Raw genomic sequence first — 25,603 nt, 5'->3', positions numbered from 1 at the left:
CAAGAACATAACTACTATAATACTGCCCCCTATGTACAAGTATATAACTACTATAATACTGCCCCCTATGTACAGGAATATAACTACTATAATACTGCCCCTATGTACAAGTATATAACTACTATAATACTGCCCCCTATGTACAGGAATATAACTACTATAATACTGCCCCCTATGTACAAGAATATAACTACTATAATACTGCCCCCTATGTACAGGAATATAACTACTATAATACTGCCCCCTATGTACAGGAATATAACTACTATAATACTGACCCCTATGTACAAGAATATAACTACTATAATACTGCCCCCTATGTACAGGAATATAACTACTATAATACTGCCCCCTATGTACAGGAATATAACTACTATAATACTGCCCCCTATGTACAAGAATATAACTACTATAATACGGCCCCCTATGTACAAGAATATAACTACTATAATACTGCCCCCTATGTACAGGAATATAACTACTATAATACTGCCCCCTATGTACAAGAATATAACTACTATAATACTGCCCCCTATGTACAAGACTATAACTACTATAATACTGCCCCTATGTACAGGAATATAACTACTATAATACTGCCCCCTATGTACAAGAATATAACTACTATAATACTGCCCCCTATGTACAGGAATATAACTACAATAATACTGACCCCTATGTACAGGAATATAACTACTATAATACTGCCCCCTATGTACAGGAATATAACTACTATAATACTGCCCCTATGTACAAGAATATAACTGCTATAATACTGCCCCCTATGTACAGGAATATAACAGCAATAATACTGACCCCTATGTACAAGAATATAACTACTATAATACTGCCCCCTATGTACAGGAATATAACTACTATAATACTGCCCCCTATGTACAGGAATATAACTACTATAATACTGCCCCCTATGTACAGGAATATAACTACTATAATACTGCCCCTATGTACAAGAATATAACTACTATAATACTGACCCCTATGTACAGGAATATAACTACTATAATACTGCCCCCTATGTACAGGAATATAACTACTATAATACTGCCCCCTATGTACAGGAATATAACTACTATAATACTGCCCCTATGTACAAGAATATAACTACTATAATACTGACCCCTATGTACAGGAATATAACTACTATAATACTGCCCCCTATGTACAGGAATATAACTACTATAATACTGCCCCCTATGTACAGGAATATAACTACTATAATACTGCCCCCTATGTACAAGAATATAACTACTATAATACTGCCCCCTATGTACAGGAATATAACTACTATAATACTGCCCCCTATGTACAAGAATATAACTACTATAATACTGTCCCCTATGTACAGGAATATAACTACTATAATACTGCCCCCTATGTACAGGAATATAACTACTATAATACTGCCCCCTATGTACAAGAATATAACTACTATAATACTGTCCCCTATGTACAGGAATATAACTACTATAATACTGCCTCCTATGTACAGGAATATAACTACTATAATACTGCCCCCTATGTACAGGGATATAACTACTATAATAATGCCCTCTATGTACAGGAATATAACTACTATAATACTGCCCACTATGTACAATAATATAACTACTATAATACTGCCCCCTATGTACAGGGATATAACTACTATAATAATGCCCTCTATGTACAGGAATATAACTACTATAATACTGGCCCCTATGTACAGGAATATAACTACTATAATACTGCCCCTATGTACAGGAATATAACTACTATAATACTGCCCCTATGTACAGAAATATAACTTCTATAATACTGCCCCCTATGTACAGGAATATAACTACTATAATACTGCCCCTATGTACAAGAATATAACTACTATAATACTGCCCCCTATGTACAAGAATATAACTACTATAATACTGCCCCCTATGTACAAGAATATAACTACTATAATACTGCCTCCTATGTACAAGAATATAACTACTATAATACTGCCCCCTATGTACAGGGATATAACTACTATAATACTGCCCCCTATGTACAGGAATATAACTACTATAATACTGCCCCCTATGTACAAGAATATAACTACTATAATACTGCCCCCTATGTACAGGGATATAACTACTATAATACTGCCCCCTATGTACAGGGATATAACTACTATAATACTGCCCCCTATGTACAAGAATATAACTACTATAATACTGCCTCCTATGTACAAGAATATAACTACTATAATACTGCCCCCTATGTACAGGGATATAACTACTATAATACTGCCCCCTATGTACAGGAATATAACTACTATAATACTGCCCCCTATGTACAGGGATATAACTACTATAATTCTCTTTGTTTTGCAGGCCGGTCGGGGTCCTGACATATTTATGGTGAGCTGTTATTACGATGATTTTTGTATAATATATAAAGTTGCTTCCTGTCTCTTGGTCACTGTTCTCTTATTACTACATGTTGTATATAATACACACTTTATATGTTGGTGACATTACTGTATAACCTGTGTTAACCCCTTGCAGTGTGACCGGGGTGTCTCCCTTTGTTGGGGAGAATGATTACACCACACTGATGAATATTCGCGGTTACACGGTGGCGTTTGAGGAGAAGATGTTCGCTGATCTGACCCGCGAGGCGAGAGGATTCTTAATTAAGGTTCTTGGAAATGAGAAACTGTGAGTAGCTGCGGTGGAGCTTCCATCTCTCCTTTGTCTCTGGTCAGACAACACCTGCCCTGTATATGGATGTGTTACATGATATCCAGCGCTCTTATATCCTCTGTCAATTATTTACTGAACCCTACGGGGAGGGCATAAGGGGCATGAACATGGGTCAGCGGAGCACCAAATATATAAATATATATATTATATATATATAAAAGTATATAAAGGTCATGTATAGGGGCTATATATAAAAGTATATAAAAGACATGTATAGGGGCTATATATAAAAGTATATAAAAGACATGTATAGACGCTATATATAAAAGTATATAAAAGTCATGTATAGGGGCTATATATAAAAGTATATAAAAGTCATGTATAGAGGCTATATATAAAAGTATATAAAACTCATGTGTAGGGGCTATATATGAAAGTATATAAAACTCATGTGTAGGGGCTATATATAAAAGTATATAAAAGTCATGTATAGGGGCTATATATAAAAGTATATAAAACTCATGTGTAGGGGCTATATATAAAAGTATATAAAAGTCATGTATAGGGGCTATATATAAAAGTACATAAAGGTCATGTATAGGGGCTATATATAAAAGTACATAAAAGTCATGTATAGGGGCTATATATAAAAGTATATAAAGGTCAAGTGTAGGGGCTATATATAAAAGTATATAAAACTCATGTGTAGGGGCTATATATAAAAGTATATAAAACTCATGTGTAGGGGCTATATATAAAAGTATATAAAAGTCATGTATAGGGGCTATATATAAAAGTACATAAAAGTCATGTATAGGGGCTATATATAAAAGTATATAAAGGTCAAGTGTAGGGGCTATATATAAAAGTATATAAAACTCATGTGTAGGGGCTATATATAAAAGTATATAAAACTCATGTATAGGGGCTATATATAAAAGTATATAAAAGTCATGTATAGGGGCTATATATAAAAGTATATAAAAGTCATGTATAGGGGCTATATATAAAAGTACATAAAGGTCATGTATAGGGGCTATATATAAAAGTACATAAAAGTCATGTATAGGGGCTATATATAAAAGTATATAAAACTCATGTGTAGGGGCTATATATAAAAGTATATAAAACTCATGTGTAGGGGCTATATATAAAAGTATATAAAACTCATGTGTAGGGGCTATATATAAAAGTATATAAAACTCATGTATAGGGGCTATATATAAAAGTACATAAAGGTCATGTATAGGGGCTATATATAAAAGTATATAAAGGTCATGTATAGGGGCTATATATAAAAGTACATAAAGGTCATGTATAGGGGCTATATATAAAAGTATATAAAGGTCATGTATAGGGGCTATATATAAAAGTATATAAAGGTCATGTATAGGGGCTATATACTGTATAAAAGTATATAAAGGTCATGTATAGGGGCTATATATAAAAGTATATAAAGGTCATGTATAGGGGCTATATACTGTATAAAAGTATATAAAGGTCATGTATAGGGGCTCTTTGTGCACCTCCACTAAGTCTACAATCTTATGTATAAGGGCAACATTGTTAATATTCCCGTTTGTCTGTATAGGAGGCCCAATGCTGAAGAGAGTCTGGAGCACCCCTGGTTCAAGGTGAGCAATGACTTAGGGTGGAAGTGATTTCTTAAATTTGCATATGTGCGATATCGAAGTCGTGCAGTCAGCCGTCCTGCATGACCTCGGTGGCTTTAATGGTTTCAGTTTCCGGATGTTCCTTTCAGGAGACACCAGAATCGGGTCCATTCCTCCTGGGCAATGGTCTGCAGTACAACAATATTCTTGGATTTGTTTGTTGGAACCGTTTTCTTAAAATCCCACCAAAGATTGTTTATGGGTTTGAAGACCCCGACAGCCAATCATCTATTGATTGACTCATAGTTGAGGTTTATTCATCAATGTCCTCCTGAAAAGTACAAAGTTGCCCAAGTTGCGTCTTCCTCGAGGCTCGGTGGTAGCTCAGTTGGGGAGTGTCTTGGTTCCTTTGACGTGTGGAGAAGAAGAACTACTCAATCACGTATAATAATATGGAATGCCTTCCCGCATCATGTCATTAGGCTTCTTGTAGGTCATGCTTGATGTCAAGGGAACTGCCTTACAAGGAGCTAAAAGAGGCCTGGTTTTCCTTATCCCATTCTGGAAAATTTTGCATATCTTCCCAGAATCCCCCTAGTGGAGCATCCATGGCTATAAGACTCCACACGCCTCCGTGGTGGCCTTAATTGGCAGCATCCGTAAGGAGATCTCTTACATTCCTTCTGTGCGGAAGCTGGAACTGGGCAGCATTGAGCAACAGGACAGTGAAGCCAAACCTGCTCAAGGCTGAGCTTCAGAAGAAGTTCTGTAAGTATGTGGGATCTGAAGAAGGTAGATTCAGCATCTGCAGCCCAAGAATATGAGACAACTGGAGACCATTGCCTATGGAGAATGACCTAAGATTTCTCAGGAACCCTAGGAACTAGTATCCGGCTAAGCATCACATCATGATTTCCAATTTTTCCAAAAAAAATTGTATTGTGGTGAATGATTTTCATTGAAAATATTTTTTACTTTATTTTATATGTATAACTTCAGACTTTAGCGAAAGGAAAAAACATCAGCACAGATCACATTAAACTCTTCCAGTCCCGTCGCAAGTGGCAGGTAAGTTACAGACCACAAAATTAGATGCTGTTTTTGGTTTTGCACCGGGTCATAAAGTAATTTTCCCATGACTTTTTCTTCTTCAGCGATCTTTAATCAGCTTTAAATCCAACATGGTGATGAGATCTATTCCTGAGCTCCTCCAAGACACAAGCAACCACTTGTCCATTGCCGTCCCCAGGCATCCTAAGGAGTCAACAAGCCTTTCATCTTCTTCAGACTCAGATGACCTTGAAGAGCTCCCATATGTCCCTATGCCACTTCAAGTACAGTTCTCTGGTTCTCGCATGTCCCTTAATGAAATCCCAACAGATGAGGAGCTTTCTCAGTTCCCGGAAGATACCAACATTTCAGAGAATCTGGAAAAGGAGGAGGATGGCGTCGATAGCACAATCGTGGAATCAGAAGTGCAACCTAGAGAGGTGGCAGAGCTGAGTAAACGTCCTAAGGGGTCACTCACGAGAAAGAAATCGACCGAGGCAGAAGTTGGCTCCTCTTCAGATGATGAGATCTCAGAATCTAACAAAAAGGAACAACAAAGGAAGACCCTTAGGAAAGGATCAAGTCTTGAATCCTCAGAGGTTCCTGATGAAGAACTAGTGACAGCCCGAAGAGGTGAGCTGAGAAGAGGAAGTTCTGCTGATAGTGCTCTCTTACTCAATGTATCCAGTGAAGATGGAGAAGAAAGAGATAGACTTGACAGAGGTATGACCAAAGCTGCATCCATGGAGCTACCTACACGAAACCGCAGCCCAATGAGGCGACGAAAGCTAGATTCGGCTGATGAGGAGTATGCCCAACGTTTAGAGTTGATGCGGCAGAGGTTATTGAGGGGCAGCTCTGCAGACGGCAAACTCAGTGGTCTTCGAGGGCCACTAATGGAAACCCTTTCCATTGATAAAAAACAGATGTCACCACGATCTCCGCGTTCCGAGAACATACAACCTTCACCCATCCCAGCAATAAAATTGACACGTGCTGCTTCTAGTGAGGCTGCTCCTGGTCGTGACGCATCAGATGAAAGAGTCTTAAGAAAAACCAGCTCTTTTTCACATGGGGACACAGAACCTCTAGTTCTACATCGTAGGTCTGGAGCCCCCTTGGAGATACCTTTAGCTCAATTGGAGGCACAGCGGTTAAAGGAGTCTCCATCTCTGTCTGCCCTAACAGACCAGTCACGTTTCGATTCCCGTCCTCAGACTCCTCGTGAGATTCCTCCCAAATCTTTGACTCCAGATCCTGATCGATCGACAGAAGATATTGCTGTGGAAACTCAGAACAGCAAAGTTGATGAGAAGGACAAGTCCCCAACACTAAAGACTAAACACTCTAAAGAAGAGAATTCAGAAATGATACCTCCAAAAGTGATTGCTATGGTGGAGGACACAATAGCCAAAAAAGAAATACCAAGTATTCAGTCAGGGAGACCACCTTCAATGCCAACTCAAAAGTATATGACAGAAAGTAGCAAAAGCGATGGTCCTGCAGAGCGAGTTTCACCAAAACCTTTGCCAGCTGAAGAGTCCACATCAAAAACAGTGGAGGATGTGTTGCCAAATCTTGTTCCAAAACAAGATTCAGTATCTTCAGACACCAAGCCTTTACCAGCACAAACCAAAATTCCCACAACAGTTTCATCAGTTGCTTCTGTCCAGAAAAATGAGACCTCAACTACAGTTCAGTCAACAATACCGAGTCTATCAACTGCAAAATCTCCTTTGTCAAGATCATCAGTTGTCTCATCTCCTTCACTGAGTGAACCAACCATTGTTCCAACTCCATTATCAAGTTCAGGTTCTTTAAAGTCTTCTTCATCAAGTCTACCATCAGCTCCATCAACTTTGTCAAGACCAGCAAGTCTCCCATCTTCTTTACCAAGTTCAGTCATCACAACATCTATACCAAGTAAACCAGTTTCTTCATCAACTTTGCCAAGGTCCCAGGTTTCTTCAACTCTCTTGCCAAGTTCTAGTGTTATGCAGTCTTCCTCACCAAGCCCAGACATATCTACATCAACTTTGCCAAGACCTGGAGGTGTTGCACCTTCTTTTCCAGCCTATATGAATAAATCTGCCTCCGTGCCTTCAACTTTGTCTGTGCAAAATAAAGAGCCTTCACAAATCGAAAAGAAGACTCCAGATCCTCAACTTTCAGCAGTGAGAGACTCTGTTGCCAAACCCCAAACTGCAAACACAGTGACCCCAAAGCCATCACCTTATGCAGCAATGATGCAAACTCTGCAGTGTGATACACCACAGGAAGAGCCTCAAGTACAAGACACACAGATTGGGAGTCCCCCTGCCCAATCCAGCCTAGAAGAAAGACCTTCAGAGGAAAAACCTAACTCATCCACAGCTGTCAATGCTGTTCGGAAAGTAACCATAGATGAAGGAGCAGCACAGCCCCCGGCATTTTCCAAAGTTAAAGAGCCACCTAAAACTGGAAGCTCAGATAGCCTCAACTATATCAGCAACATAGATTCTGAAGAAGTGTTTGAGGCTAAGTTTAAGAGAAATCGTGAATCTTCTCTGACTCGAGGTCTGAAGATGTTAACAAGGACTTGGTCCGAGGAGAAGAATTTAGCAGCTGCACATGCTTCCCGAGAGGAGGAAATGTATCGGCCCAGTCCTGTAGGTGTCCCACTCGAGTTTCTAGTTCCTGCAGCTCTAGGACTGGATGATAGGTCAAGATCTATGCAGGACCTGTCAAGTACAGAAAGAGATCCCAGCTTTATGAGACGGCTATCTCAACGCTTTAGCCGGAAAACTCCACCTACTGAGCGTAAGCAAAAGCCATCAGAAGATGATGGAACAAGCTCTCAGGGGAGACGACTTTCTTGGACTTTAGGAAGAGGAAGCTCCAAAGAAAGGAAAGACACAGAGAGCCTAAAATCAGAGAAAGGGTCCATTGAAACCATCTCCGAGAGTGTGGCTAGAGAGCAGAAGAAGGCCAGCGACTCCCCAGTGTTGGCAATGAGGAAGAAGATAGGAAGCACCATGGACCGCTTGTCCTCAAAACTAAGGAGCCAGTCTGAAGAAAGAAGAGAATCCGAGCCTGGGGACAGAAGGGAGGATAGACCGGAGAGAAGAACCCCACTCTTATCGCTGCTCAGGAGGTCCAACTCAGAAGGGGAGAACTTGAGAAAGTTGGAAATACCCCAGAATCAGCTCGCCTCTCAGTCTGGTGCATCACGTTCCAAAGAGTCTGTCAACTCAGGGCTCAGCATCAAATCAGAAATGGTGGAGAAAGGCGAGTACCAATAATATGTCGATGTATTGAGGGTCACATGTGGGCATAGAGACTCAACTCCAAAAATATTGGAGTACAGTACTTCACTATCCAAAAAACAGTAGAGACAACATCTCATGTTAGCTTTCACCATGCAAACTGCAGCCAGTGTATGGCTCCTGGATATCTGTGTAATCATACCTGTGCATGTTCTTAGTAGCAGCAGGACTATGGATTTATATTCCAGGATTGTAGCTTCTCCAAGTGCACTAGGGATTTGAACTTGCACTGTTGTGTTCTGTGCTCTTCATTGAACTACTCACGTCTGCAATGATTGATTGTTGCTTCAACTATAACTCAGAGCAGTGAGGATTGGCGTAGGGACAGCTCAATGCAGAGAGTGAAGAGCAAAGCAGTGTGAGAGCAAACCCCCAGTGCACTTGGTGAGACTAAAATCCTAAAATATAAATCCATTTTCTCAGTCTTCTACTAACACACACACACAATGGAATCATTACACATTTCTTTAGCAACAATTCCTGGCACTGACTGCAGAGAGTTCAGAGCACAGCAGTGTGAGCACAAGCAGCCAGTGCCATTGGTGAAGCTGCAGTTTTGGAATATAAATCCATATTTCACTGTCCTGCTGCTACTAACAACACACACAAATGTAGGATTGCACATTTCTGCAGGGACAACACCTAACACTGTACATAGTTTCCATAGTCTTCCATAGCTACACTTTTAGTGACACATTTAGTTTGATGGAGCTGATCTGCTACACCAGACATGATGGTTAGAAGATACCTCGCCATGTGCCACGCTCCACCTCTGTCATCCTGCTGGGGAATATTTGGGGGCAGTTTGGTGGGGATATGCTGCTTAGTAAATAACCTAAATCCCACTCTTCCAGATGAGAGGAGATCCAGGTGGGATCGCTGGGGACTGTCACGGAGTAAGAAGGACAAGATGACCTCGCAGCCCAGCATTCCCGCCAGCCTGATGACGGAAGACGGCAGCATAGTAGGAAGACAGTACATCCGCAACGAGTCAGGTAGGAGGTGGAGTCGGAAATCATCAATTCTTTTTTTATTAACAAATTTATTTTTATGTAACTATACATAAATAGGAAAAAACATGAACAAAACATTAACCATAATATTCCCAAGTATTACCTTCCTGAGGTCTAATGCTTTACACTTTACATTTGAAGATGGTAACGTATAAATCCAAAGGGGTTGTCACACAAGACCCTGGTGGGATAGAGTACTGTCCTCACACTGTAGCTCCCTTAGCTCTCTGCATGGGGCTGCTCCACAGTTCCTCCCCTTTATCTAGGTGACTTCTGTAGCATTCAGTCACAAGCATACTACAGCTTTCATCCAGAATAGAGGGGATGGGGTTTGGAAACAGAGCTCAGAGAACAGCAGTGTGAGCACCAGAGGTTCTAATAGTACCAACATTAAGGCTCCTTTAAAGAAGTCTATGGAGAGGGTAGGGGTGGGGGAGGCTGCTACCAGCTTGTGAATGATTTATCAATTTACTTTGAGTTCTTATTGCTGCAAATTGCATCATGTGTATCTCTTCTATCGCCCCCACCTCTCAATAGACTACTATGTAAAAACCAGGTAAAAGTAAAGCAGATAGAAGTATTATGCCTTTATAATATATATTACAAAGTTTCTTATATTCCCAGCACTATTTCTGAATAAAAATGTTGAACACTTTGGGAACACTAGAGGAACACAATCTTCCCCCGCCCTTGCTGGTTGTCCCCCTTCCATAGGACAGTGAATGCCCACAATAAAAATATACTAAAATGACATATTGATACATATTATTAGGTTTCTATGTAAATGGGGAGTTCTTGCCTTTCAACTAATATTGCCTATAGGCATATTCTGCTCATACGTAAATTCTGCTCTACTGCCACTTATGGATAAAGGAGGTCTCTATGGCAGAAGACTTAGTCTTAGTTATATACGTGTAACTTCCATATCATCATTACATTAATAGTAAAGAAGCTGAAGAAGCACAACAGACAATAAAATAAATTATTTATTTGAGATGACACAAGAGGCAGTGTCACAGATCAATTACACTTTAATATTCCTCTCCCTCCTCTCCTTCCCCCTCTCCTTCCACGCTGTCAGTGCCGACCTCTTCGTAATCCTTCTCCAGGGCGGCCATGTCCTCCCGAGCCTCGGAGAACTCTCCTTCCTCCATTCCCTCGCCCACATACCAGTGCACAAAGGCGCGCTTGGCATACATCAGGTCAAACTTGTGGTCCAGGCGAGCCCAGGCCTCGGCGATGGCGGTGGTGTTACTCAGCATGCACACGGCACGCTGCACCTTGGCCAAGTCTCCACCGGGAACCACAGTTGGTGGCTGGTAATTGATGCCAACTTTGAAACCTGTGGGGCACCAGTCCACAAACTGGATGGTGCGCTTGGTCTTGACTGTGGCAATTGCAGCATTGACATCTTTGGGCACCACATCACCACGGTAGAGCAGGCAGCAGGCCATGTATTTGCCATGTCTGGGGTCACATTTCACCATCTGGTTGGCCGGCTCGAAGCAGGCATTGGTGATCTCAGACACAGAGAGCTGCTCATGGTAAGCCTTCTCTGCAGAGATGACCGGGGCATAGGTGGCCAGGGGGAAGTGGATACGGGGGTAGGGCACCAGGTTGGTCTGGAACTCTGTCAAGTCCACATTCAGAGCCCCATCAAACCTGAGAGAGGCCGTGATGGAGGACACAATCTGGCCAATCAGACGGTTCAGGTTAGTGTAGGTCGGGCGCTCAATGTCCAGGTTCCTACGGCAGATGTCATAGATGGCCTCATTGTCCACCATGAAGGCACAGTCAGAGTGCTCCAGGGTGGTGTGGGTGGTGAGGATGGAGTTGTATGGTTCAACCACAGCGGTGGAGATCTGGGGGGCAGGGTAGATGGAGAACTCTAGCTTGGACTTCTTGCCATAGTCAACGGAGAGACGTTCCATCAAGAGGGAGGTGAAGCCGGATCCAGTGCCACCACCAAAACTGTGGAAGATAAGGAAGCCCTGGAGACCCGTGCACTGATCAGCCTGAAGGAGGAGACACAGAAAAGTCAGACGTCATATGATAGTTAATAAAGAAAACAGGAATCTTCTAAATTCTACAATGAAGGTCATTAGCATTTGAGGATATATGAACACGTCCCTGAACTCACCAGCTTGCGGATCCTGTCCAGCACCAGGTCAATGATCTCCTTGCCGATGGTGTAATGGCCCCGGGCGTAGTTATTGGCAGCGTCTTCCTTGCCGGTGATGAGCTGCTCAGGGTGGAAGAGTTGTCTGTAGGTTCCAGTTCTCACTTCATCTGTAGGAGGAACATTTCTATCCTGAACCTTCCATCCATCAGTCATAGACAATCCCTGAGCAGATCTACTCACCGATCACAGTGGGCTCCAGGTCCACAAACACAGCGCGGGGGACATGTTTACCAGCTCCGGTCTCACTGAAGAAGGTGTTGAAGGAATCATCTCCTCCACCGATGGTCTTGTCACTGGGCATCTGCCCGTCCGGCTGGATGCCATGTTCCAGGCAGTACAACTCCCAGCAGGCATTGCCGATCTGCACTCCAGCCTGGCCAACGTGGACTGAGATACATTCCCTCTGTATGGGATAAGGGTGGACAGATGAGGGTCAGAATGTAGGGAGAGGAAGGAGACCATACATGGAGGAATGGAGAAGACACAGAAGATGTATGGAAGACATGATGGATAGAAGACAGATCAGTATAGACTGAAACATTGTAACTAAAAGCTTGGAGAATAAACACACATATATGCAACGTAGATAAATATAGTTATATAGCTTGTACAGTAGATATTGTACAGATGAGATTGTATAGATATTGCACAGATGAGATTGTATAGATATTGTAAAGATGAGATTGTACAGATGAGATTGTACAGATGAGATTGTATAGTTGATATTGTATAGATATTGTATAGCTGAGGTAGTACAGATGAGTTTGGCCTCTCACCATGGTGATGGATGTAGATGTAGGTCTCCTGGCTCCGATGAGTTAGGTCCTCGGATGTGGAGGGGTTCTGTCCTCTCTCTCCTCTCCTCTCTATATATAGGGGCAGGGGGAGGTGAGAGGAGCCCAGCAGGGCAGGTGACCCCCTCCCCCTGTCTCCAGGAGCCCTGCCCTCTGTATAACACAATACACCCAGCACAACACAACTGTAACCAGGTACAATGTGACCCCCAGGGCAGGAGCCGGGAGCCTGGAGGGAGGCAGAGAGGGAAACCTGAGGGGAGACGCGTCTCATTATATTGGGGATCATCCAGTTGCTATTGTGTAAAATGATAAGTTTCTTGCAGTATTTTGCCAATAATTTTTTCACTCCTTGTTGTGTATAAATAATCTCCACTAATAATAATATTTTTATTATATCCTATGAGTTGTATCAGTTGGATGTAGTTATGTGGGACTTTTATCCTTTATATGCTTCTTTGTCTTATTTTATTTGACTAATTTATGAAACTTATTTCACTTTTTTGTGTTGTTTTATCAGACATAATAATAATAATAATAATAATAATAATAATAATAATAATAATAATTCCTTCCATTTCCACTGATATTGTAACTTTCAACATAAAAATAATTCTTATGCTCCTGCGTTCCAGTATATTATAGCCTGCCCTGTGGTGTATGGACAAGGGCTACTTAAAGGGGCTGCATGGCTAGCAATGTCTGTTTTTATTATTGTGTGGCTGACAGCTTGTTAAAGGGGATTGTCTGGTTTCCATTGTTTGGCTGAGAGCTAATTAAAGGGGTTGTGTGCATTGTAATGTGTGGACAAGGGCAAGTTAAGGGTGTTGTTTGGTCTGCAGTGTATGTCTGTGAGCTGCTTAAAGGGGATGTCTAGCCTCCAATGTGTGGCTTACAGATCCTTAAAGGGGTTGCCGACAAAATGTGGACAGGGGCTGCTTAAAAGGGTTGTCTGGGTTATGGCGTGTGGCTGAGAGCTGATTAAAGGTTGTGTCTGGCCTGTAGTGTGTGGACAAGGTCTACTTAAAGGGGTTGGCCAGATACTACTGGATAGGCTATGAATAGTTTACTGGTAGGAAGGGCAGTCATGCTCTGTGTTAATGAAGTGTTGGGCAGCTAATGTTATATTCCATGGATTAGCCAGCAATCCTAGCAAACCCCTTTAAATCTCATTTACTAATTCAGCATCTCCAGCCTTAGCGTCTTGTAACAGAAAAAAAACAACATTCCCGGACAGAATGATCCGCTATAGGTCACATGACGATACATTGTATAATGTGTTCCATTTCTTTGTTAAATAACACATTTTCCAAAACTTAAGATTTCCTCTATAGACTGTGGAGCGCTGTGATAATCACCTCCCTGCCTACAACATGAGCCTGAATTAATTTGACCCCCCAGGGCAGGAAGCCAGGAGTCAAAACCCCACAGCAGGATGGAGGGAGCCAGAGAGGGAAAAGTGGGAATGAGGAGGGAACGAGCCTTCCTTTAAATGCTCCGTGTACTGTATGTGCTAGGAAGAAGTGGCGCCAAACTTACGATGGCGCATGTAGAATGAAATATTTGGTGATCTGCTTGATCTTACAAATGGTTAATAAATCTGGTGCTTCAGCAGCTCTTAATATGCCAGGAATAACCCCTAACCCATTATTACTTGGGTTCCCCTTAATTCTTAGTAGGAAAGACTAGGAGCACATTCACACAATAATAAACTTGTGGTAAGCATTGCTTTACTGCACTGCTGCGCTGTAATGATCCCATATGACCCCATTATTTGTAGAAAGCTCCAATCATTGGATGCCAATATAAGCAGAAATGTTTCAATCCACTGACATCAAGCAGAGATCTTAACACAATACTTTCTTTTCTCTAGATTTCCCTCCTGTCTTCCATATAAAGCTGAAGGATATTGTGATCCTAGAGGGAGATTCTGTGTCCTTGTCCTGTCTTCCTGCTGGGAGCCCGGCACCCCGAATACTATGGAAAAAAGGTAACAATTATGCAGATGTGTTTACATACTGCAGGGGGTGGATTATAGGTTTGCATTAGTTTCAAAGGGAACCTGTCAGCAGTTGTGACCATGCAGACTGCAGCCAGTGTTATGTATTGTCCCTGGAGAGATGTTTAATCAGTCCTCACACTGCTGTGCTCTGTGCTCTCTGCAGCCAGTGTTATGTACTGTCCCTGGAGAGATGTGTAATCAGACCTCACACTGCTGTGCTCTGTGCTCTCTGCAGCCAGTGTTATGTATTGTCCCTGGAGAGATGTGTAATCAGACCTCACACTGCTGTGCTATGTGCTCTCTGCAGCCAGTGTTATGTATTGTCCCTGGAGAGATGTGTAATCAGACCTCACACTGCTGTGCTCTGTGCTCTCTGTAGCCAGTGTTATGTATTGTCCCTGGAGAGATGTGTAACCAGACCTCACACTGCTGTGCTCTGTGCTCTCTGCAGCCAGTGCTATGTATTGTCCCTGGAGAGATGTGTAATCAGACCTCACACTGCTGTGCTCTGTGCTCTCTGCAGCCAGTGTTATGTATTGTCCCTGGAGAGATGTGTAATCAGACCTCCCACTGCTGTGCTCTGTGCTCTCTGCAGCCAGTGTTATGTATTGTCCCTGGAGAGATGTGTAATCAGACCTCACACTGCTGTGCTCTGTGCTCTCTGCAGCCAGTGTTATGTATTGTCCCTGGAGAGATGTGTAATCAGACCTCACACTGCTGTGCTCTGTGCTCTCTGCAGCCAGTGTTATGTATTGTCCCTGGAGACATGTGTAGTCAGACCTCACACTGCTGTGCTCTCTGCTCTCTGCAGCCAGTGTTATGTATTGTCCCTGGAGAGATGTGCAATCAGACCTCACACTGCTGTGCTCTCTGCATCCAGTGTTATGTATTGTCCCTGGAGAGATGTGTAATCAGACCTCCCACTGCTGTGCTCTGTGCTCTGTGCAGCCAGTGTTATGTATTGTCCCTGGAGAGATGTGTAATCAGACCTCACACTGCTGTGCTCTGTGCTCTCTGCAGCCAGTGTTATGTACTGTCCCTGGAGACATGTGTAGTCAGACCTCACACTGCTGTGCTCTGTGCTCTCTGCAGCCAGTGTTATGTATTGTCCCTGGAGAGATGTGTAATCAGACCTCACACTGCTGTGCTCTGTGCTCTCTGCAGCCAGTGTTATGTATTGTCCCTGGAGAGATGTGTAATCAGTCCTCACACTGCTGTGCTCTGTGCTCTCTGCAGCCAGTGTAATGTATTGTCCAAGGACAGATGTCACATGATAGTCTTAAAAACAACAGACAGTATCATGTCTGATAGACTTAGATTCAGCAGACAGTATTATACACAGTACTTGTGTATGTTGTTAGTATCAGCAGGACTGTGAAATATGGATTTATATTCTAGGATGGTGGCTTCCCCAAGTGCACGGCGGGAGGGGAGGGATGTATCCTTACAGTTCTGTGCTGTGTACACCCATTGTTAGGCACAGAGATGTGTGATCATATATCTATGTATGTTGTTAGTAGCAGCAGGACTGTTAAATATGGATTTATATTTCAAGATGGTTGCTTTCCTAAGTGCACAGCAGGGGAGAGTTCTCACACTTCTGTGCTCTCTACAGCCAGTGTTAGACATTGTCCCTGGAGAGATGTGTGATCATACATCTATGTATGTTGTTAGTAGCAGCAGGACTGTTAAATATGGATTTATATTTCAAGATGGTTGCTTTCCTAAGTGCACAGCAGGGGAGAGTTCTCACACTTCTGTGCTCTCTACAGCCAGTGTTAGACATTGTCCCTGGAGAGATGTGTGATCATACATCTGTGCATGTTGTCAGTAGCAGCAGGACTGTGATATATGGATATTCCAGGATTGTAGCTTCTCAGTGCACTGGATGTATACAATACCTTAGAATGGCAGTCTTTGTGGTGACACCTGCTTAGACACTTTTTATTGAATATCCTACATTTGGTTCTGATTAATTTGACTAATAGACCACCACTAGGGGGAGCTCAGGAGCTTACTGTATAAAAGCAGACTGTTAGGTCCTGAGCGCCTCCTAGTGGTGACTGCCAGGAATGTCTTCCTGTATTTAGGTCTTTGCAGGGGACCTCTATACTATGAACAGAAATTTGTTCATATTTAAATAATATTGAAGAGTTAGAAGTATAAAATGTTTCCGGCGCCTGACATCTGTTCCACAGGACGGATCTCATTCTAGAGCGGAGACGTGTCCTGTATTATTAATGTCCTGTTCACACTATACTGTGCAGCGCTGCCATGTGGAACCAAGCATGGACTCCGCTCTATCAAACAACCAGAGATGAGCTGAGCTTTTGGTACAGTGTGTCAGTCACTGTATCACCTTGGACTGCCGGCTCTGCAAAACATGAGACAGCCAGCGCTCTGCAGACCATGTGACAGTCATCACTCTCCAGGACATGAGACAGTCATCACTCTGCAGACCATGAGACAGTCATCACTCTGCAGACCATGAGACAGTCATCACTCTGCAGACCATGAGACAGCAAGCGCTCTGCAAACCATGAGACAGTCATCACTCTGCAGAACATGAGACAGTCATCACTCTGCAGAACATGAGACAGTCATCACTCTTTGCAGAACATGAGACAGTCATCACTCTGTGCAGAACATGAGACAGTCATCACTCTGCAGCACATGAGACAGTCAGCGCTCTGCAGAACATGACAGTCATCACTCTGCAGAACATGAGACAGTCATCACTCTGTGCAGAACATGAGACAGTCATCACTCTGCAGCACGAGACAGTCAGCGCTCTGCAGAACATGAGACAGTCATCACTCTGCAGAACATGAGACAGCCATCACTCTGCAGACCATGAGACAGTCATCACTCTGCAGACCATGAGACAGTCAGCGCTCTGCAGACCATGAGACAGTCAGCGCTATGCAGACCATGTGACAGTCATCACTCTCCAGGACATGAGACAGTCATCACCCTGCAGACCATGAGACAGTCAGGGCTCTGCAGACCATGAGACAGTCAGCTCTCTGCAGAACATGAGACAGTCATCACTCTGCAGACCATGAGACAGTCATCACTCTGCAGACCATGAGACAGTCAGCGCTCTGCAGACCATGTGACAGTCATCACTCTCCAGGACATGAGACAGTCATCACTCTGCAGACCATGAGACAGTCATCACTCTGCAGACCATGAGACAGTCAGCGCTCTGCAGACCATGTGACAGTCATCACTCTCCAGGACATGAGACAGTCATCACTCTGCAGAACATGAGACAGTCATCATTCTGCAGACCATGAGACAGTCATCACTCTGCAGACCATGAGACAGTCAGCGCTCTGCAGACCATGTGACAGTCATCACTCTCCAGGACATGAGACAGTCAGCTCTCTGCAGAACATGAGACAGTCAGCGCTCTGCAGACCATGAGACAGTCATCAGAGCCTAGCAGTTCTCCTATGTTTTCCTCATTATGATGTCTCATTATGTTTGTCCCTCTCTTTCTAGATAAGATGATCATTGACTCTGGAGGACAAGTCAATATAAAATCCAATCCAGATGGTCGCCAGGTTCTCACCATCCTCAGGGCGGGCCAGAGAGAAGCCGGGCTGTATGAGTGCGTGGCAGCCAATGCCCTGGGCAATGCCACCAGCTCCTGCTCCTTATCAGTGGCACGTATGTCATCTTCTTACAATCTATGTCATAAAGTTTTAAGAAGTCAGTAAATTCCGAGCCTTGTCCTCACACTGCAGCGCTCTTAGGTCTCTGCATTGATGTCTTCCCCCCTCTGTATTTATTAGTGTATCTAGCAGTGGACCATCAAGGTGACACAACACCCGCAAGGCAAAGCAGTCCCAGCACTGAAAAGCAAACAGTGTACAGTATACATATTGCAACATTACTTTCTGACTGCTGGCATCCACCACTAGGGGGAGCTCATGACATGCAGTTGTATACAGCTCATAGTTTGGAGCTGTAGAAGTGTGTGTGTAGTGAGCGCCCTCTACTGGTTGTTGTATCAAACTGCTGGGAAGCAATTTAGTGCTGTCCCCTTCCATCTTTACCACTGTCTTGGGGAAGAAAGGACAATGTAGTCTACACCAGGGATTAGTAAGAGGGCTCTGATGGGATTACATAGAGGTTATATGTCACTGTGTTTTTATCTGGGCAGGCATCCCTCAGGCTCCCGGGACCCCGGAGATCCCACAGAAGTACAAGGACACGGTGCTGGTTCTGTGGAAATCCTTTGAACTGAGTTGTCCCTGCACCTACATCTTGGAGGGTCAGATGAATGGTAGGTCATTATATAAGTCTCTCCCCAGACTGAAGTGGCTGATACCAGGGAGCACTAGACTTCCATCATCCACAGGAAGATCATGTAGCACAGGATTTCTGATGCTATAGATTTATATTGTTGTGTGTCCCTATAGGACAAGCAGAGTGGAAGGCGATCAGCAAAGACATCAGAGACTGTTACTACAACGTCACCGAGCTCCCGGCCGGCTCAGTCAGGTTCCGCGTGGCTTGTGTGAACAAAGCCGGACAAGGACCCTACAGCCAGGTCTCCAAGACTGTGGTCATCGATGGGAATGGTGAGAAGCAGAAGTCATCTGCGGACCCTTATTAATGATCTGTGGAGTCCACACTGATACATTGTAGCAAATAAAAGAGATAGAACCTTAAGAAAAAGTCACAACCCCCTCAAAATGGAACCAAAATGTAAATGTAAAAGCCAGAAGCTAATGTCACACACCAGGGTATAATAACCACCAAGTGCATCAGTACTGAGGCTTCAATCCACATTGGGAATCATACACTGGTAAATGCTACAGAGACTTGTGAAAGTATTCGGCCCCCTTGAACTTTTCCACCTTTTGGCTCATTTCAGGCTTTGAACATAAAGATACAACATTGTAATTTTTTGGTAAAGAAACAACAACCAGTGGAGACAAGTGTGTGTGTGGGGGGGGGGGGGATATTATTCGCCCCATTTACTTTCAGTGCAGCAAACTCCCTCCAGAAGTTCAGTCTCTGATCTCTGACTGATCCAATGTCATCCTAAATGACTGATGATAATGGATATAATCCTCCTGTGTGTAATCAGGTCTCCGTATGACAAGTATATAACACCCAGAAGCCCCATGACAAGTATATAACAGTAAGAAGCCCCATGACAAGTATATAACAGCAAGAAGCCCCATGACATGTTTATAACAGCTAGAAGCCCCATGACAAGTATATAACAGCAAGAAGCCCATGACAAGTATATAACAGCAAGAAGTCCCATGACAAGTATATAACAGTAAGAAGCCCCATGACAAGTATATAACAGCAAGAAGCCCCATGACAAGTACATAACAGTAAGAAGCCCCATGACAAGTATATAACAGCAAGAAGCCCCATGACAAGTATATAACAGCAAGAAGCCCCATGACAAGTATATAACAGTAAGAAGCCCCATGACAAGTATATAACAGCAAGAAGCCCCATGACAAGTATATAACAGTAAGAAGCCCATGACAAGTATATAACAGCAAGAAGTCCCATGACAAGTATATAACAGCAAGAAGCCCCATGACAAGTATATAACAGCAAGAAGCCCCATGACGAGTATATAACAGCAAGAAGCCCCATGACATGTTTATAACAGCTAGAAGCCCCATGACAAGTATATAACAGCAAGAAGCCCCATGACAAGTATATAACAGCAAGAAGCCCATGACAAGTATATAACAGCAAGAAGCCACATGACAAGTATATAACAGCAAGAAGCCCCATGACAAGTATTTAACAGTAAGAAGCCCCATGACAAGTATATAACACCCAGAAGCCCCATGACAAGTATATAACAGCAAGAAGCCCCATGACAAGTATATAACAGCAAGAAGTCCCATGACAAGTATATAACAGTAAGAAGCCCCATGACGAGTATATAACACCCAGAAGCCCCATGACAAGTATATAACAGCAAGAAGCCCAATGACGAGTATATAACAGCAAGAAGCCCCATGACATGTTTATAACAGCTAGAAGCCCCATGACAAGTATATAACAGTAAGAAGCCCCATGACAAGTATATAACAGCAAGAAGCCCCATGACAAGTATATAACAGTAAGAAGCCCCATGACAAGTATATAACAGTAAGAAGCCCCATGACGAGTATATAACACCCAGAAGCCCCATGACAAGTATATAACAGCAAGAAGCCCAATGACGAGTATATAACAGCAAGAAGCCCCATGACATGTTTATAACAGCTAGAAGCCCCATGACAAGTATATAACAGTAAGAAGCCCCATGACAAGTATATAACAGCAAGAAGCCCCATGACAAGTATATAACAGTAAGAAGCCCCATGACAAGTATATAACAGTAAGAAGCCCCATGACAAGTATATAACAGCAAGAAGTCCCATAACAAGTATATAACAGCTAGAAGCCCCATGACAAGTATATAACAGTAAGAAGCCCCATGACAAGTATATAACAGCAAGAAGCCCCATGACAAGTATATAACAGTAAGAAGCCCCATGACAAGTATATAACAGTAAGAAGTCCCATAACAAGTATATAACAGCAAGAAGTCCCATGACAAGTATATAACAGCAAGAAGTCCCATGAAGAGTATATAACAGCAAGAAGCCCCATGACGAGTATATAACAGCAAGAAGCCCCATGACATGTTTATAACAGCTAGAAGCCCCATGACAAGTATATAACAGTAAGAAGCCCCATGACAAGTATATAACAGTAAGAAGCCCCATGACGAGTATATAACACCCAGAAGCCCCATGACAAGTATATAACAGCAAGAAGCCCAATGACGAGTATATAACAGCAAGAAGCCCCATGACAAGTATATAACAGCAAGAAGCCCATGACAAGTATATAACAGTAAGAAGCCCCATGACAAGTATATAACAGCAAGAAGCCCCATGACAAGTATATAACAGTAAGAAGCCCCATGACAAGTATATAACAGTAAGAAGCCCCATGACAAGTATATAACAGCAAGAAGTCCCATAACAAGTATATAACAGCAAGAAGTCCCATGACAAGTATATAACAGCAAGAAGTCCCATGACAAGTATATAACAGCAAGAAGCCCCATGACGAGTATATAACAGCAAGAAGCCCCATGACGAGTATATAACAGCAAGAAGCCCCATGACATGTATATAACAGTAAGAAGCCCCATGACATGTTTATAACAGTAAGAAGCCCCATGACAAGTATATAACAGCAAGAAGCCCCATGACAAGTATATAACAGCAAGAAGTCCCATGACAAGTATATAACAGTAAGAAGCCCCATGACAAGTATATAACAGCAAGAAGCCCCATGACAAGTATATAACAGTAAGAAGCCCATGACGAGTATATAACAGCAAGAAGCCCCATGACGAGTATATAACAGCAAGAAGCCCCATGACAAGTATATAACAGCAAGAAGCCCCATGACGAGTATATAACAGCAAGAAGCCCCATGACAAGTATATAACAGCAAGAAGCCCATGACAAGTATATAACAGCAAGAAGCCACATGACAAGTATATAACAGCAAGAAGCCCCATGACAAGTATTTAACAGTAAGAAGCCCCATGACAAGTATATAACACCCAGAAGCCCCATGACAAGTATATAACAGCAAGAAGCCCCATGACAAGTATATAACAGCAAGAAGTCCCATGACAAGTATATAACAGTAAGAAGCCCCATGACGAGTATATAACACCCAGAAGCCCCATGACAAGTATATAACAGCAAGAAGCCCAATGACGAGTATATAACAGCAAGAAGCCCCATGACATGTTTATAACAGCTAGAAGCCCCATGACAAGTATATAACAGTAAGAAGCCCCATGACAAGTATATAACAGCAAGAAGCCCCATGACAAGTATATAACAGTAAGAAGCCCCATGACAAGTATATAACAGTAAGAAGCCCCATGACAAGTATATAACAGCAAGAAGTCCCATAACAAGTATATAACAGCAAGAAGTCCCATGACAAGTATATAACAGCAAGAAGTCCCATGACATGTTTATAACAGCTAGAAGCCCCATGACAAGTATATAACAGTAAGAAGCCCCATGACAAGTATATAACAGCAAGAAGCCCCATGACAAGTATATAACAGTAAGAAGCCCCATGACAAGTATATAACAGTAAGAAGCCCCATGACAAGTATATAACAGTAAGAAGTCCCATAACAAGTATATAACAGCAAGAAGTCCCATGACAAGTATATAACAGCAAGAAGTCCCATGACAAGTATATAACAGCAAGAAGCCCCATGACGAGTATATAACAGCAAGAAGCCCCATGACATGTTTATAACAGCTAGAAGCCCCATGACAAGTATATAACAGTAAGAAGCCCCATGACAAGTATATAACAGTAAGAAGCCCCATGACGAGTATATAACACCCAGAAGCCCCATGACAAGTATATAACAGCAAGAAGCCCAATGACGAGTATATAACAGCAAGAAGCCCCATGACATGTTTATAACAGCAAGAAGCCCCATGACAAGTATATAACAGTAAGAAGCCCCATGACAAGTATATAACAGTAAGAAGCCCCATGACGAGTATATAACACCCAGAAGCCCCATGACAAGTATATAACAGCAAGAAGCCCAATGACGAGTATATAACAGCAAGAAGCCCCATGACATGTTTATAACAGCTAGAAGCCCCATGACAAGTATATAACAGCAAGAAGCCCATGACAAGTATATAACAGTAAGAAGCCCCATGACAAGTATATAACAGCAAGAAGCCCCATGACAAGTATATAACAGCAAGAAGTCCCATAACAAGTATATAACAGCAAGAAGTCCCATGACAAGTATATAACAGCAAGAAGTCCCATGACAAGTATATAACAGCAAGAAGCCCCATGACGAGTATATAACAGCAAGAAGCCCCATGACGAGTATATAACAGCAAGAAGCCCCATGACATGTATATAACAGTAAGAAGCCCCATGACATGTTTATAACAGTAAGAAGCCCCATGACAAGTATATAACAGCAAGAAGCCCCATGACAAGTATATAACAGCAAGAAGTCCCATGACAAGTATATAACAGTAAGAAGCCACATGACAAGTATATAACAGTAAGAAGCCCCATGACAAGTATATAACAGCAAGAAGCCCCATGACAAGTATATAACAGCAAGAAGTCCCATGACAAGTATATAACAGCAAGAAGTCCCATGACAAGTATATAACACCCAGAAGCCCCATGACAAGTATATAACAGCAAGAAGCCCCATGACGAGTATATAACAGCAAGAAGCCCCATGACATGTATATAACAGTAAGAAGCCCCATGACATGTTTATAACAGTAAGAAGCCCCATGACAAGTATATAACAGCAAGAAGCCCCATGACAAGTATATAACAGCAAGAAGTCCCATGACAAGTATATAACAGTAAGAAGCCCCATGACCAGTATATAACAGCAAGAAACCCCATGACAAGTATATAACAGTAAGAAGCCCCATGACCAGTATATAACACCTAGAAGCCCCATGTATATAGCAGTTATATTTAAAGGCTGAAATATTTTTTCCAATTGAATAAATTAGTAGTGACACAATCTAGAAGGACTTACAGTTATTAGACCTGTCTCTATCTTAGTTTTTTCCTGTGCACGTTCAATGCTCACATTGTCTTGTTCTTGTTTATTGGTTATGATGACCTTAGGTGAAAAAAACCCTTCCTGATATTTGAGTTCTTCTCTTTGTAGATCAAAAACCATCCCCTGCCTTGGCTCATGCTCCGCAGAAGGCCCGGTCACTAGGGCCCACTGTATCTACTTTTGGACCAGTATCTCCACGGGTCACTTCTGCACCAACAGTGTCTCCTGCTGTTGTCACTACTTCCATGCTGCCTCCTTCAGTCGGGTCACCTCTGGCTGTCACCTCACCTCCTACAATCACCTCTGCTCCTACAGCTCCTGTACAAGCAGCTTCCAAGGGGGCACCTCCTCCAACTCCACCTAGACGGCACAGAGGACTTCCAACACCCCCTACATTACACAGAGTCATGGCTCCATCTCCTGCTAAAGTGGAACCCCAAAATCAGGGTATTTCTGAACCTTCACTAGGGGCGGTGGTGACTTCCCATGTTTCTACAGTCACAGTATCAGTGAGTTCTGGACAAGCCGTGTCCCATTTAAGAGTCCCACCAGCACCTCCCGTCCAGCAAGTGAAACCTTCTCCAGAACCTGCTAAAACCATCCCAGTAAGACCAGTACAAGAGGTGAAGTCTCCAGTAGAGGCCCCAAAACCCTCAGTGACCTATATAGCCCCAGTTAAACCATTCACCATCCCACAAACAGTAAAGCCTCCAGCATCGGAAGAACAGTCATCCAGTCCAGTATCTGCAGAGCAAAAGGTTCCACCACCAGTGGCTCCAAAACCAATGGCTGCTACTCCTTCAGTTCCAATCATGCTCCACATTCCCCCCTTTAAATCTTCGGCTCTTCCCTCTCCTTTAAGCCCAACATCTAATGCCAAACCTTCATTCCCATCTCCTCCCACCAGCCCGGTCTATAAGCCATCAACCCCAACCTCTCCGACATACATGGTCACCTCCTTTATCTCCATGCCTCCATCTTCACCAACCAAGGAGACGCCCCCTCCTCAGCCCGCTGCTCCGGCTGCCCAGACTGTCCCTACTCGTATATTAGTGAAGAGCGTCACCCCTGGCAAGGACGGCAGATATACACCTGGAGGAAGGGCTACTCCATCCGGAAGAGAGAGTGCGCTCCGGCAAGGAGTACCACAGAAACCATACACCTTTCTTGAGGAGAAGACAAGGTGAGCCATCATGAGATACATACATTGGCTTCCACCATACTCAGTGTGAGATGCATTAGGCTCTCAGTAGGCTGCCATACAGCAAGCTTAGAAACGGGGAGATATTTATACATGAAGTATATTGTATT

At 43.0% G+C, this 25,603-nt stretch overlaps 2 protein-coding genes across 7 annotated transcripts in view; one reads left to right on the top strand and one right to left on the bottom strand.

Annotated features, from left to right (window-relative positions):
- Positions 1 to 25,603, top strand: part of SPEG (striated muscle enriched protein kinase) — a 201,723-nt gene that overhangs the window by 165,774 nt on the left and 10,346 nt on the right. For all 6 annotated transcript variants that reach the window (XM_072122366.1, XM_072122364.1, XM_072122365.1 and 3 more), the window contains 11 exons: positions 2,370 to 2,396; positions 2,544 to 2,696; positions 4,273 to 4,315; positions 5,294 to 5,362; positions 5,449 to 8,611; positions 9,504 to 9,644; positions 14,512 to 14,628; positions 18,148 to 18,315; positions 18,812 to 18,934; positions 19,071 to 19,232; positions 24,401 to 25,475. In XM_072122366.1, the coding sequence (XP_071978467.1) occupies positions 2,370 to 2,396; positions 2,544 to 2,696; positions 4,273 to 4,315; positions 5,294 to 5,362; positions 5,449 to 8,611; positions 9,504 to 9,644; positions 14,512 to 14,628; positions 18,148 to 18,315; positions 18,812 to 18,934; positions 19,071 to 19,232; positions 24,401 to 25,475 (5,241 nt within the window). The remainder of the gene's footprint in view (positions 1 to 2,369; positions 2,397 to 2,543; positions 2,697 to 4,272; positions 4,316 to 5,293; positions 5,363 to 5,448; positions 8,612 to 9,503; positions 9,645 to 14,511; positions 14,629 to 18,147; positions 18,316 to 18,811; positions 18,935 to 19,070; positions 19,233 to 24,400; positions 25,476 to 25,603) is intronic.
- Positions 10,694 to 12,764, bottom strand: LOC140075933 (tubulin alpha-1A chain-like). Its single transcript, XM_072122369.1, has 4 exons — positions 12,621 to 12,764; positions 12,025 to 12,247; positions 11,803 to 11,951; positions 10,694 to 11,677 (listed from the first exon to the last, which is right to left on the bottom strand). Exons 1-4 carry the CDS (start codon positions 12,621 to 12,623, stop codon positions 10,694 to 10,696), a joined length of 1,359 nt encoding a protein of 452 aa, XP_071978470.1. The 5' UTR covers positions 12,624 to 12,764.

This window comes from Engystomops pustulosus, chromosome 8 (genome assembly GCF_040894005.1).
Source record: "Engystomops pustulosus chromosome 8, aEngPut4.maternal, whole genome shotgun sequence".
Lineage (NCBI taxonomy): Eukaryota > Metazoa > Chordata > Amphibia > Anura > Leptodactylidae > Engystomops > Engystomops pustulosus.
This window is presented reverse-complemented; position numbering and strand designations above follow the sequence as displayed.

Excerpts from the sequence above, each read along its gene's own strand:
- LOC140075933 (XM_072122369.1), bottom strand. Across the intron at positions 11,952-12,024 it reads CCTGGAGCCCACTGTGATCG|ATGAAGTGAGAACTGGAACC; the intron begins GTGAGTAGATCT and ends TTCCTCCTACAG. Across the intron at positions 11,678-11,802 it reads TGGACAGGATCCGCAAGCTG|GCTGATCAGTGCACGGGTCT; the intron begins GTGAGTTCAGGG and ends CTCCTCCTTCAG.